Raw genomic sequence first — 14,246 nt, 5'->3', positions numbered from 1 at the left:
GATTACAAAGATATATTTTACACAACCTCATTATGATCCTTCTTAATGTGGTAAGTCTTTTTTTTACATTTTAATTACATAATTTGTCTTCTCTGCCAGGTATGTTCACCAGGGATAGTACATCATCCTACACATTTCTCACATTGTTTAAGTATCTCACCAGGACAGAAGCATTTTTAAAGAAAACAACAAAGAAAATAATTTCAACTTATCTTAGTACCTACCCTGGTAGGCTGATTTCATTTCTCTTCTGACCATGACGATCAAAAATTTTCACAGAATGATCACTGCTAAAAAAAAATTATATATATATAATGTATATATAAAATGTATTATATATATGTATATATAATATATATATATATATAGAATAATTCCCTTTCTTCATCAGTAATTATGATGAACAAATGCAATGAATAGTTGCAGTCTTACCCTATCACAGCAAGAAAATTTCCTAAAGTTTTCTGCCAAGCAAACTGCACAGGAGAACCAGACCAAGCTTTTTCATACAGACAGAATACTTGCTGGGAAGAAAAAAAAAAAAAAAAAAAAAGTAGTAAATTGTACATCTTAAAATCATAAGATATAAGAATACTACAACTGCCTAGCATGCTAGCAGCTGAGTACTGTAGAGGTAAAAAAAACCCACAAAAAATACAAACCCAACTTCTGTGTGATTCCAATGCACTGAAGCATAAAAATCCCTCATAAATGTCCACCCCAAATGCCTGTGAGGTTTGCTCAAGTCTGACACAGGTTCTTCTCCCTACTTTTGCGTCAATGTAAACTGAGGCATTCTTCATACTGAATCTGTGTTCTGCTCACCAGAACAGCAAAAATACAACCAGCACATGCCACAGCCATAAACATCATCTGACAATGACGTTTGATTTTGAAAAACAATTTAAGGAGGAGGGCCACCAAGATGATTTGAGGGTTGAAGCACCTCTCCATGTATGAGGAAAGGCTGCGAGAACTGGGATTGCCCAGCCTGGAGAGGCGAAGGCTTTGGCATGACCGAATTGTGGGCTTTCAGTACCTGAAGAAAACACACAAGACAGAGAGGGACTATTATAAGGGCATGCAGCCACAGAACGAGGGAGAATGGCTTCAAACTGAGAGAGTAGGTTTAGATTAGTTACTAAGAGGCATTTGCTGTGACGGTGGAGAGGCACTGGTACAGGATTCCCGCAGAAGTTCTGGACATTTCATCCATGGAAGCATACAAGGCCAGGCAGGATGGAGCCCTGAGCGACATGGGCTAGTGTTAGATGTCCTTGCCCACAGGCGTTGCAACTAGATGAGCTTAAGCTCCCGTCTACCCGAAGTTTCTGCATGCGAAGTAAACAAACACGGGAGCGCAGGCAGCCACCCAAGCCCCCTCGCCGCTCGCTGCCGGCCCCTCTCGCCGCGCCTCCCTCCCCAGCACGGGCCGCAAGCGCCACGGGCCGCTCGCCCCGCGGGCCGGACCCGCGCCCGCCCCCCGGGCCGCGGCGCCCAGACCGCGGCACCCCGACCCACCTTCATCGCGGCCGCCGGCGCCGCCACCGCGCATGCGCCACCGCCCACGGCGCCGCGGTTACCGCGGAGACGGAGCGGCCCCGGCCCCGGCCCCGGCCCCGGCCCCGGCCCCGGCCCCGGCCCCGGCCCCGGCCCCGGCCCCGGCCCCGGCCCCGGCCCCGGCCCCGGCCCCGGCCCCGGCCCCGGCGGGAGGAGCTCTGCGTGAGGCCGCGGCCCCAGAGCGCGATGCGGGCAGCTCTCAGAGGAAATGGAGAGTTTTTAGACCGTAGGCAGGCAGAACGGGCTTCTAAGCGAGGGAATAAAGGCACACACCCGCCAGCAAAGCCTCTTGAGATCAGCTGTATTCCAACTGCAAAGCTTCATCACAAAGTGTCACCGATTTCTTTTAAAACAATAAATAGTTCGCCGAGAGCGTTAAAACACACGCTTAAAATTACAAATGTACAAAGGACTTTGGGTATCGGGCACTTCAAAATTTTAAAAAAAAACAAACCCAAAACATTCAATGAGTTCACATTTTCCCGCTTTTCACGCGCGGTGCTGTTCGGAGAACATAAGGGACAAGGCACGTAAAAACAAATACAAAAAGGCTTCTCCCGAGAACATTTAGACCGTTCAAAGCAATTCAGTGTAACAGCAGAGTGCTCGAGAAAGGCAAATTATCAAGTATCTGAAAAAATTAAGTAACTGTTAAATAAGGTAACTAATTTGATACAGCCCTGCGAGGCACACATCACAGTCCTGTAAGATGCTGAACATGCTTAAATGGTGGCAGCTGAGCATCTGGCAGGATTGGGCCCTTTACATTTTTAAATAACCTTACAGGAAAGACAGACAATTTCTTCATTATATAAAATTATACTTCTTATAGTAGTGCAAAGCCTCATTTAAAAATTTAATTAGTCTAGATGTAATGGAATGCTTCAAAAATTCCAAAGTGCAAATATTAAACTTAAATTGGTTAATTGTTAATCACACTTTAGAATTCTTCCAATAATGCATACAAACAGCAAAGTAAATACAAGAACCAAAGCAGAGGAAAAGGTATGATGTTCTGCATCTTGCATAACAACTCTGAAAATCCAAAAAGTACACTGGATGTCAAAAATATCTGTCAGAAATTATTAATTATTCTGTTAGCATAAGACTATTTAAAATAAGGCTTTGGTTAAATAAAAAGTTTGCTAAACTAGGAATGATGATAAAAAGTGCAAAAGATTCACCAAATACACAACTTCATTTCCAAGGCAGGCATCACACCTGCCATTTACAATGGTTTGCATTGGTTTGTTAGCCTGCCTTGTAGTTACTCAGATACCTACTTGCGTTTATTACAAGCAAATTAAATCGATGGGGTCCAATCCTATAACTTGTTTCATCCAGAGATAGACCCAATTATATGAAAGTATATCCATTTACAGCATCATTGCTCTGCATTTAGGAAAATCAAGGCCCTGGAACCATAATATTTGATTATTATAGTGAGTTCACTCATTTTCTTAGCACTTCCTAAACAGAAGTCCTCTATTGCCAACTGGAAGGTTGCAGCTGACTTGCTTACAAGTAGAATTCTTGTAACATATGCATAACAAAAGTTTTTAAAAAGTGCTTAATATTGGTCCATAAGAACATCATGTCAGCTTCAGACCAAACACTTTTCCATGGTAAATGTCCTGCACCTGGTGTTTATTGGTGCACTTGTAGTTTGCTTGAGGAAAAAGCAATCCTCTGAATCTACACAGGAGAATTCATCTTCCCAGAGAAAATAATTCAGAGTTTTACAGTCACAACACACGCTCCAGCTCTTCCTAAGCACAGTGGTGCAACCTGTAAACAAACAAGCCATCTGTGAAATAAATACAGTCAGCTTTAAGTAATTTTTCCCCCTATTTATATGGCTTCAGCAGAATGACAGTATCACCCATGCTCTTTTAACATGACTTATAAACTGGTCCAAAATTGGATGCAAACACAAAGAAAAGGTATTTTCAATAACAGAGTGAAGTACTCTGAAAACAATAGCAAGCTCTAAGGACATCAAGAAATTATTATTGATAATTTCAATTATTCAGTATTACAGGAAAAAGAAACCTTTGTTTTAGTACAAACTGGATACCTGAGCTAGACAGTCAGACAATTGAGTAAAGGTTGGTAAACTAATGCATTTCTCAGAAACCAAAAATGCCTAAAATTATAGGGGCAACCTCTCCTTTATACTTGATTATTTGATAAAATCCTGTTAAGAGTTCTTGGAATCAGAAAAAAATCACCAGTCTTTATTCTTTAATTGCAAACAATTTACTTCTGGCAAGACCCTTTTCTGCTGAGATTCTGCTGGACTTGGAACAGTGGGCAGTAGTTTCTAACACTCCCCTTTGCTTCCCCTTTTAACCTTCATAGTATTGCAATGTATGTGAATAGCACACCAAGTGGTACAGAGATTATCCTGAAGACAAAAAAGGCTGTTTATGCCAACTCCCCTATTTCTTTTTTTTCCCCAGGAACAGTACACTTTTACAGAGCTGTCTGTGGCTCTGACAACCTTCGCCTGAGAAAATTCCACTGCCTTCTCCTGAGTTGTGTTAAGATGAAAAGGTGGCAGACTGCTGACATAACAAGAGAAGGAAGGTACACAAATATTTCCCAATCCCTCTGGGAAGGGCTTGAAACTATCCTATACATATACACTGGGATTGTGGCATTCAGTGAGATATAAGGGGTCAAGGCTAAGGATATCAAGGTACATACAGATGGTCATCACCTAGACATGTGAGATTCATTTAGATGCAATGGTGAGAAGCAGTTTCTCTCCTCTGGTGAGAAGCAATTTCTGTCCTCTGATATACTTTTTTTTTCTTTAGCAGGACTAACAATGCCATGGGTTATCATTACAATACCAGTGAATGCCCAAGCTCTGATGATCCTCCTTGATGACTTGTGTTTTAAGAGCTTGCAGTAGTATGAAATGGAGGGAAATGAACAACTGAGGTTTTTTTGTGTTCCAGGGATTTTTATAAACAGCAGTTTAGTTCTCTTTTTGAATTAAGAATTTGGGGCTGTTACTAGAATGACATATTCAAGTGGCTCAGAATTCAGTTGCCTAAATACTGGTGACTGATGCTATTACAGATGAGCTTGGGCATTCATCCTGGTCTGCAGCTGGACTCCAGGAGGGCCTTGGTGTCCCATAGTCTGTGCTGTATCTGCCAACCTTTTGTGGATATAGACGCTTTAGGGTATTTCAAATGGCATTAGATACCAAAGGACAGTCAGCTCAGGACGTCCTTGTGTGTGCTCTTCCCACAGAGATACACATTCCTGGAGCTATATAAAAGTAACCAAATTCTGAACTGACAGTAATGGTTTCTGAGCATGAACCGTAGAATTATTTTTATTTTAAAGCTGCAAAAAGAAAAATGGGTAAAGGCTTTCTGGAACCTGCATACACTGTACACAGCATTCACCTCAGGAAGGGACTATTTATGAAAAAATGACCAAAACCTTGACGATACGAATGTTGAGAGACATATTAGAGCTAAAACTAATCTACATTTATCATTTATCTTCAGAACAGGAAATCAGGTAAACAGAATCCATTGTGACAGATACTTTTATTAAAAGTAGCTGAAATTGCCAAAGAAAATAGCTATACTCTTGCAAAAGGAAGGAGGGCAGTTTATTGGAAATTAACAACTGTCTGTTCAAGAGAAGTCATCTCAAGATGGTACACAAAGGGAAAAAAGAGACTCAACAGACAAGAAAGAAACTGCTTTTTAGAGAAGGAATATTTGAATTCTCCTTGCAAAAGGAGGCACATTTGAAATAACAATATTAATAGTAGTGTATGATCTGATTAGAAGCTATACCTGTGTCCATTCATTTGTCTGGGGATCATAAGACTCCACGGTATTAAGATATATTTGACCATCATATCCTCCAACAGCATACAGCTTGTCACCAAGAAGACACACTCCCACTGCATCTCTGCTAATGCTCATAGAGGCCACAGCAGTCCACATATCTGTTTTAGGATCATACCTAAAAGATGATTTGTGTTATGCTCTAAAACTGTTACCAAAATTCAACAACAACAAAAAAATGTACTGGAATTGATGCTGTAAAGGTAGTAGAAAACAGGACAGTAAAGATCTGGGTGTCAATTTCAAAGGACTTTCCCTCGTCAATTCCTCTCCCTTTGAAGCCGTTTCTTTAGTAATCTGGTAACACAAGTCACTGCTAGCCAGGTATCTACTTCATACTGCTTTCCAAATAGTCATATGGCCATATACAGCTGCTCTCACTACATTTTGTATGTTTAAACATACCATGCCACATGTAGTTCTGCTGCTACACCACAGTAGAGCAAGTGCTTGCTTTGAGTATGTCAAAGCACAGGCTGGTAAAATTTGTTTTGGTAATAAGATTACCATTATTAAGATTACCAATTTCAAAAAGATGACCCCCAAAAATGGTTTGAGAAAGTTATATGGGAAATGCAAAACCCTTAAGACAATTTACAACACTTTTGAAATTAGAAGTATCAGCACAGTAAACAGCATATGGTTTAATGAAAAAAAATTGTATGGTTCTACAACATTATCAACATTCTTTACAAGTCAAATTGAGAACTACAAAGGAGACTCCATGCTATGCTTATGGCAAGGAATATATTTTAATCTGACTAAGAGAATCTTTTTTAAGATTGCAGATGCTTACAGCAGAACTAATGCAATTACAGAGCTCTGAAGGGCTCTAAAAATGGTACAAAGAAAATAATTATTTGGCTAAGATCATACTTCCTAAAAACAAGTTGAAAGAGAGTAGTCTTAATTTTTTTGCATGAAGAGCATAGATACATAGAGCTCTAACAAGTTTATTTGCTGTCCTCTAGTCAAAGTATTGCACAAATACATGCAAGCATAAGTATAACATGAAAACACCACTTGAAGCACACATCCAAATAGAAGAGGGTGATTAGTAAGCTAAAATGTAGAAATTACTTTTCCAATTATTTTATAATTTATAAGCAATTGTATTTATCTGAGAATAGGAACTTCCATTGCAAAATATAATTTAGAAGTTTAGTAATATTGCTTAATTATTTAACTTTTTAAAGGAACTAGTGCTATGAATTTGATGGTCTTCCATTTCAAATCACTTAGCAAGGACAAAATGCATTAAAAGATGATTCCTATTTATTAAGGTCATGGGTTCTGTAACTTTGTTTCAGAAAATACATATGTACAAAAATACACAGACTTACTGCTTCTCTTGGGTTTCTGATTATATGTATAGCCCAAAAAAATTGGTATTTGTTGAGAAGTAGCTTCCTATCTGCAAACCTTTCTGGGGTCTTTTCAGTGGAACTTCCACAGGTTAAGGGCCATAGGCCACACTGTATTTTCAGGTCTACTATTACTTTGAAAGTTTGAAAACTACAGCTCTCTTGTGGTGGATGTTTGTGGTGTGGTTTTTGTTGTTGTTGTTGTTTTGTTTTGTGTATTGTGTTTGGGGTTTTTGGGGGTTAAGGGTAGAATATATGTCCTGGCATGAATAAATTTAGTAAAAGAAGAATATGGGCAATGAGGACTTACTGTAAGTGTTGGGAGGTAACAGGAAAGAAGAAAAGTTTTACAGCTGGTGGTGGAGGAGCAGGGAGAGAATTAAGGCATAGTTCAGAAATACCTAAAATGCCAGTAAAGATTTAATAAACTGAATTATGAATTACTTACTATGTTTTAAAACTATTTTATGGCTCGTATGTGCTTCTGCAATTTGTGATACAGTCATTCATTAATCACTTTACAGAAAGATATACCAAACTAGGAATGACTGAATTACATGCCAGTTTTCCAATGTCATTACAGGGTACAAGAAAGAATTAGATATATAAAAATCCACAAAACCTTACTACTAACTCCTTTGAAAGTTATTATATGAATAGATTCAGACTTCCTGTGTGAAAGAAGATCTGCTCAAATTTTAAAGCATTCAATTCCACGTTGTTTCAGTTATCAAACATAATTCATTCAGTGAGATTGTTAAAATTTTCTAAATTGCATTAAGAAGAATTTGCTTTAAATAATCTGTCCTGGTAACATTTTAAATCATAGTATGCCTATACAGCATATTTTTATATGTAATTTTCCTCTGTCCATGCTAACAGTAACATACCTGTTTTACTGTGTTTCTACTTACAGCTCTTCCCACAAATCCCTCAATAGATTAGCACTATTAAAATCCCATGGCAGGATATGTCTCCATCAGGATATTACCTTTCTACGCAGTCTGACAGCCTGGATGTTAAGTTGGATGCTGGAGCATCGTGGCCACCTATTGCATACAAGAACCCATTCCAGGTGGTTACACCTACACCACCTCTTCTTTTTGACATCTGAGCACAGAGAGTCCATTTGTTTGTATGAGGATCAAAACATTCTACTGACTTAAGACAAGAACTTCCATCTCGACCACCAACTGCATAAAGTCTACAAAATAAAACAAAAAAAGAAAAAGAAAAAAAAATAAATGTTGTCTGAATAAGACAGCTTCTAGCGAAACATGAAGGATTCAAAATTTGTTGAAAAGGGAAGTTTAGAAGGAGACTTTCAACTTTCAGTAGACTTCTCTGTTGTGAAAACTCAGGCAAGATTTTGTTCCAATCTTTTCCTGTTGTAACAATCAAAGCATACAACAATAATTTACAGAAAATGGGATGTCTTACACAGTATTTATATTCCAACCTATGCCTATAGTTAACAATTTCAAAATTAGATATGTGACTTGCAGGGTCAGAAGGAAAAATTCAGTAGTGGATCTGTGCATGCACCATCTCTACCCTGCCTCATCTTAGGCATTCACATGCTTTTCTGGACCTGGGTTTTAGTTCATGACTGACAGCACTGCCTTAAATCCCTCACACCCACTAGGTGGCCCAATTAGCTTAGTCCTAAGAAAAAGTTTTCTAGTATTTGGTACACAGGATTTCAATTATTTGCAAGGGCTGACTGAAATGAATAAAAAAATTGTTTTAGGAGGACTCAATCACAAATGAACCTTTAAAACTAATCAAATAATCAAACTTCATAAAGAGCTTATGAACAGAATTTATGAGCAATCTAGGCATAGCAGCAGACATGCCCAGCACTATTATTTGGAAAAATAGGAACACAGAAGCCATTCTAAAAAGGAAGCAAGAGAAGTAAAATCCAGTGAGAAATCATCTCAAAATATTTCAGAGCTTAAGAATGGCTAGATAATCAAACAAACATTAGATACTGTTGATAATGATAGTGTGAATTTACACTGGTTTTACCATGAAGCACTATTCAAGATGTCCTCAGTTTGGGTAATACTAGTATTTAGTTTTTTTAATATACTAACCAAGGAACTTAAATACAAACATCTTGTAAATATGGTTGATCTAGTCCTTCTCAGTAACAATTTTAATAAGCTTTAAAAAACCAAAACAATGGAAGTTTCTTTGTTTAGTAATACAACTTGTTTAAGGTAAGGAATGTACTGAAGGTTTCTGTAAAAATCTGTTGTAGTTCCATAATGTTTATGACTAAAATCAATCCTTTATGCAACATAACATTTATGGAGCTCCCAACTTTGCCTTCCCCCAAAACATGGAGAGAGTTTTGATCATTTATGCAGTGATTTTACATTCTGGACACAGAGAAAGCCGTATTAACTTCTCTAAATGAAGGTTTTGATCCAATCACTGAATCACCAAGTTACAGACAGACATTACAGGAAAGTGCAGAAGTTACTGCTCCTGCATCTGAAATGCTGCATGTGTTTTAAAAAGGTCAACTGTAGTGATCTTTTGTTGTTGCCTCCATTAACAGTCTAGGCAATGTTCTATAATAATAGGGAAATGTGAGGCTCTAATTCTGGTGGTTTTTATCACATCTGGGACCTGCTGCTGAATATATTACAAGCTGAAGACCCAACTTAGGTATCTGAGACTGCAATTCCAAGGCAGCCAAGGCATTCTAATTGCTGGTTGTTCAAGTTCATCCCTCCTTCCTGTAGGCAATGAGAATTTCCACTCATTCTTAGACTTATTCCAGATCTTAAGAGAACCCTTTGTAGATGCCTTTCAGCAGTACTAATTTGCCAGTGATTAGGCTTCCAAATTAATATTTTTTTTTACCTGACAGCATTCAAGTAGCTCAAGGGAGATGCACATTTAGTACATAAGCAGGAAGTGAAAATTTGTGGACAATAGAGTGTAAATATTCTGCCACAATCACAATACTGCTCAGTAAATCAGTAGCTTTTGTTTGCTGTGTCACCCTGGCAAAATATGGCTTGCACTTCTCTCCACTCCCAAAGCAGGGGCACTTCTTTAGTAAGAATTGCACTTCCAACTGTATATGTGCATACCCAGGTGAAACTCAGCTTGATTAAGGGTGAAGCAATAGACTATTTGTTAATTTAGCTTGAATTGCTAACTTAGCTTGGTTAATCACTGATTTGCCTTAGTATATTTAGTGCTGATGCAGTAAGTGTATTCATAATCAGTTGCTCCAAATCTGCATTTCTGTAGCTTCAAAAAACCACACTGTTTGTGAATCTGTGATTGTTAAAGTATTGAATGCAACCAGACTTACAGCACTGAACTGCTTATTAACAGAAATTAGGCCCAGCTGCACACAGCCCCTCTGATCTCTTGGGACTAGCTGGAATGCAAGGGGGATTATTTTCTGCCAAATTTCATACTGTAATGCAGCAGGTTCTTGGTATAAGAAAGATCTTGCCCTACTGGAGCAAGTCCAGCTGATGGTCACTAGGATAATGAGGGCCCTGGTACACTTGACATACAGCTGTAATGCTGTGGAGAGGCTTGCTTGACCTAGCACGGTATCTCTTCTGTGAATGAAGAAACTTGTCTCTAAATGCTACTAACTGGTATCTATCAAGAGAAATTATTAACAGTAATTTAAGATGGTCTTTTAATTACATTAAAATAATGAGATTTTAAATTTGAAAACAGAAACTCCTTCACATACTTTCCATTTAAAATTGCTACACCAACGGTGCTCCTGGGAGTTGACATACTAGCTACGAAGTTCCACTGACGAGCCTGTGGGTCCCATCTTTCCACTGTATTCAGGTAGCTCCAGCCATCATGGCCTCCTACGGCATACATGGGACCTTCCAGTACAGCTACTCCTAAAATACAGATATGAAAAAAATTAAGAGAAATAAAGATCAGACAATTAAGAGGAATAAAGATCAGAATTTCTTAGTGACAGTCCAGTGTGCACCACAAAACTGAAAAGAAAAAAAAACCCATTCATTTTGGTAGCTGATGCTACTAAATACAATCTTCAACATAATCTGAAGGAGAAAGGACATTGAATAAACAGTTGGTAACTAAACAAAATTTCCAGCCCCCCCTAACTTTATTTCTGAATGTTTTTTTGTCCAATCCTAAACCAGGTAACCTTTTAAAAATACGCAGTCAGCCTGTACAGAACTGTACATACCAAGACCGTGACGATGAGTGGACATTGGTGGCATTACACTCCAAGTTTTTGATCTAGGGTTGTAGCACTCCACAGTATTCAATGTTTTCAGTCCATCTCTGCCACCAACAACAAACAATTTATCATCTAAGACTGCAACTCCAAACTGTAATCTTCGTCCATTCATGTTTGCAACTGGAGTCCATGTGTTGGTACGAAGTTCGTATTTTTCAATGCTTGTAGCTCCTGAATGACAACATATGCAAGTTATATACGGAAAAAGAAAAGTTCTGAAGCATTAGGATAGTTTTTATTTTAGCAATATAATGATTCCCACAAGACACCATGATATCCTGCAGCATATTCTTAGGTCTGTGTAGGCAAATAGTCTTTTTTGACTTCCTCAGCAATTACCTGCCCCATTACAAAGGACAACTTTCTTGCTGCTTTTCAAGACAAAAAACAGGTTTTGTAACTGCTTTGCAAAACCAAGCCTTTAGAAATAGAAATATTAGGGATATAAACCAACCATGTGGAATGCAATTACATATTGAGATCAACTGTTCTGTAATATTAGACAAAAAAGCTGATGGTATGTAACATGAACTACCAAGAAACAGCTTTAAAACAACAAATTAAAGAAAACACTTTATTTGTGGTAACTTTTCTAACTTACCAGATCCCTTCTAATTACCATTAAAAAGTATGAAATTTTCTATGAAGAAAATAATCCAAGTAGTTGTGACAGAATTATTTAACAATTAGTCAAAATATTTTTGTTGTTTTGGCTTTTTTTTTTTAAGCATGTGTAGGTAACCTTTGTGGTCTTTCAGATCTTTTCCTCCTTTTCCAAATTACTGCCCCCTTAAGTAAATAAAATTAGTTTGTATTCAATTAAACATTTCACTACCCAGTAATCAGCTATTCCTATGGTAATTTCAAATCAGAACTCTAGATTCCAGAATATTTACAGCAGTCTCAAAGATATATGGGGTTTTTTTAACCTAATAAACAGTACACACTTTAGATATTTCATGTTCTCTACTGCCGAGTCCTTGAATTTTAGATTTAACAGGCTGTAAAAAAAATCTACCAAACATTTCTTTTAAAAAGAACCAAAACAACTCATCAGCTAAACATTACATAAACCAATACCTTTTGTTGCATCCATTCCTCCAACTGCAAACAAAACGCCCACTGTAGATTTTCTAGGTTTGGTGCGAGGGCTTTGCAACATAGGTCGTCTCTCTGGCAACAGATGGTACTTCATTGCTTCCATAATGAGTTTTTGACATTCAATGTCATCCCTAAAGAGTGCGTTGTTCTCCATATCTGCCAAAAACTGTGAAAAAGAAAGCAAATCAAATAAGCTATATTGCTAATAACCACATGAAAAATAAAACCATGATTACCCAGATAATATTTTATACAAACACTTTCACTGCCTGATTTAAAGTCTCTCTATTTTCAAAATGATTGTATAAAAAAAGGCTAGAGTAAAAATAAACTTCTAATAAACAGAACATTCACATTTTGAAAAAAATTGTCAAATAAATAAATAAATAAATAAATAAATAAATAAATATTTAAAGAGGGAGGCCGTCTGATCTTAATGGATTATTTAAGATTCATAGTCCAAAGGAAGCAAACATAATCTCCTCAAGTTCCACTGCTGTGCAAGAATGTTCAAGAAAATGGAAACAGTTTCTGGGTATGTAAGTCATTTCAACCTTATGCTTTTATTCCCAAATCCACCCAATGCAGAGGTCTGTAAAAGCCCTTTCAGCACATTCGGAATATTTTAATATATATTTTGTTCCTCACCCTGAGAGTGACCAAGATCACAGTGTATCACTTAATAAAAGCCTTTGTTAAAATTTTTATATCAAGCTTACAAGCAAATCTGGCAACTTTTAAATCTTAAATATGGATTAAATAAAATTCAACTAAAGACTACTAACAGAAGTTTTTAAGTTCAAAGATTCTGGAGTGGTTTGTACTCCATATTTATCAAACTGCAGGAAAAAAAATTATTAGGTTGAGAGTCACATTCTAATTATTAGAAATCTGGAAACAGGCATTTTTCTGAGCTGCACAACATGGCATGAACAACAGAGAAAAAATAAATTAGGTGCTCCACTGGGATTTGGACATTTGTCAGAAAAAGACAGAGAAAAAAAAGCAGATGCCTCTGAAAAGCCAAAATCTGAACACTTTGTGAATATTAGCCATGCAAGCCCACAAACCAGAATGAGATGTCTTTATTGAGCTGTTAACTGCCAGCCACTAACAGGTACAAAACTGCTGTGACATCAGGCATCAGAAGCACTAAAGGGACTTGCTGTGAAACAGATGTGCACAATATGGTTATATAATAAAGCTGCCTTAGGGCTGCAAAGTGGCAAATATGATAACCATGTTTCCAGAAGGGCTACAAGTAAGTACAGATGGCTAAGCCTGAACACCTCAGTATCAGGCACAATAACATAAAATATGACAGAACACATAACTAACCATCACAGAGAGAATAAAAAACCTTTTCAAGGCCCTTCATCAGTGATTTTCAGAAAACTGAGATTTCTATAGCATTTCTCAAAGTGGCTGAAATTCTCACTATTTAAAATAGCAAATGAAGTGTTTTCCTGTAAATTAGTAGAGGGAACTTAATCTCATTCTTTACTTTCATACCTTCCATTGTTTCTTCTTTTTACCAAAAGGATCACTTGTGTCACTTCACAGGGATGCTGTGATTATAAAATAATAAACTAAAAGCTGCCTTTTAATTGCCAGTGTGCAATGCTATAGAATTGCACATGGTTCAAAAATAAAAAAGAAATCAATTAATTCCTATTGTCCTAAATCAGATACTCTCAGAGCAACAAGCTTGAAAAGTAAGGCCTGTACACAACATGACCAATTCAGACTTTCAATATATTTTTCTGATGGACAAGCAGCATGTAGTATTTAAAGCGACACTATGTGTGAATGTGAGTTCTGCAAAAAGATGCAACCTACATTTCTAACCCACTCAACCTATAAAGAATTTCTCACAGTACAGAGTCACAGTCTCTGAAAGCAACTTTATTTCATTTAAAAAGAAATGCAATCTAGTCTGCAGGCTCTTTAAACTAAAACTACTATAATTATTCCTCACTCAAAGAACTTAGAATGGGCTTACTAAAAGTACATTTTTTTCCAAGTTTTATTATTTACTAGGTCCTTGTACTGAAAGCATTTCTAACAGTA

At 37.4% G+C, this 14,246-nt stretch overlaps 2 protein-coding genes across 7 annotated transcripts in view; both read right to left on the bottom strand.

Annotated features, from left to right (window-relative positions):
* The window catches only part of WDR19 (WD repeat domain 19), a 38,407-nt gene extending 36,821 nt beyond the window's left edge, over nucleotides 1–1,586 (bottom strand). For 2 of the 4 annotated variants that reach the window (XM_030270937.4, XM_030270936.4), the window contains exons 1-3: nucleotides 1,522–1,586; nucleotides 433–524; nucleotides 225–290 (exon numbers count right to left, since the gene is read on the bottom strand). In XM_030270937.4, the coding sequence (XP_030126797.4) occupies nucleotides 225–290; nucleotides 433–524; nucleotides 1,522–1,527 (164 nt within the window). In that variant the 5' untranslated portion in view covers nucleotides 1,528–1,586. The remainder of the gene's footprint in view (nucleotides 1–224; nucleotides 291–432; nucleotides 525–1,521) is intronic. The other 2 variants (XM_030270940.4, XM_030270939.4) reach the window with 1 other exon arrangement.
* Nucleotides 1,587–1,844: 258 nt separating this feature from the next.
* KLHL5 (kelch like family member 5) overlaps nucleotides 1,845–14,246 on the bottom strand; it is a 48,494-nt gene continuing 36,092 nt past the window's right edge. For 2 of the 3 annotated variants that reach the window (XM_030270932.4, XM_002189581.7), the window contains 6 exons: nucleotides 12,156–12,342; nucleotides 11,022–11,246; nucleotides 10,542–10,704; nucleotides 7,797–8,009; nucleotides 5,388–5,559; nucleotides 1,845–3,348 (listed from right to left, as the gene is read on the bottom strand). In XM_030270932.4, the coding sequence (XP_030126792.1) occupies nucleotides 3,292–3,348; nucleotides 5,388–5,559; nucleotides 7,797–8,009; nucleotides 10,542–10,704; nucleotides 11,022–11,246; nucleotides 12,156–12,342 (1,017 nt within the window). In that variant the 3' untranslated portion in view covers nucleotides 1,845–3,291. The remainder of the gene's footprint in view (nucleotides 3,349–5,387; nucleotides 5,560–7,796; nucleotides 8,010–10,541; nucleotides 10,705–11,021; nucleotides 11,247–12,155; nucleotides 12,343–14,246) is intronic. The other variant, XM_030270931.4, reaches the window with a different exon arrangement.

Source organism: Taeniopygia guttata, chromosome 4 (genome assembly GCF_048771995.1).
Source record: "Taeniopygia guttata chromosome 4, bTaeGut7.mat, whole genome shotgun sequence".
In the NCBI taxonomy this organism is placed as follows: Eukaryota; Metazoa; Chordata; class Aves; order Passeriformes; family Estrildidae; genus Taeniopygia; species Taeniopygia guttata.
This window is presented reverse-complemented; position numbering and strand designations above follow the sequence as displayed.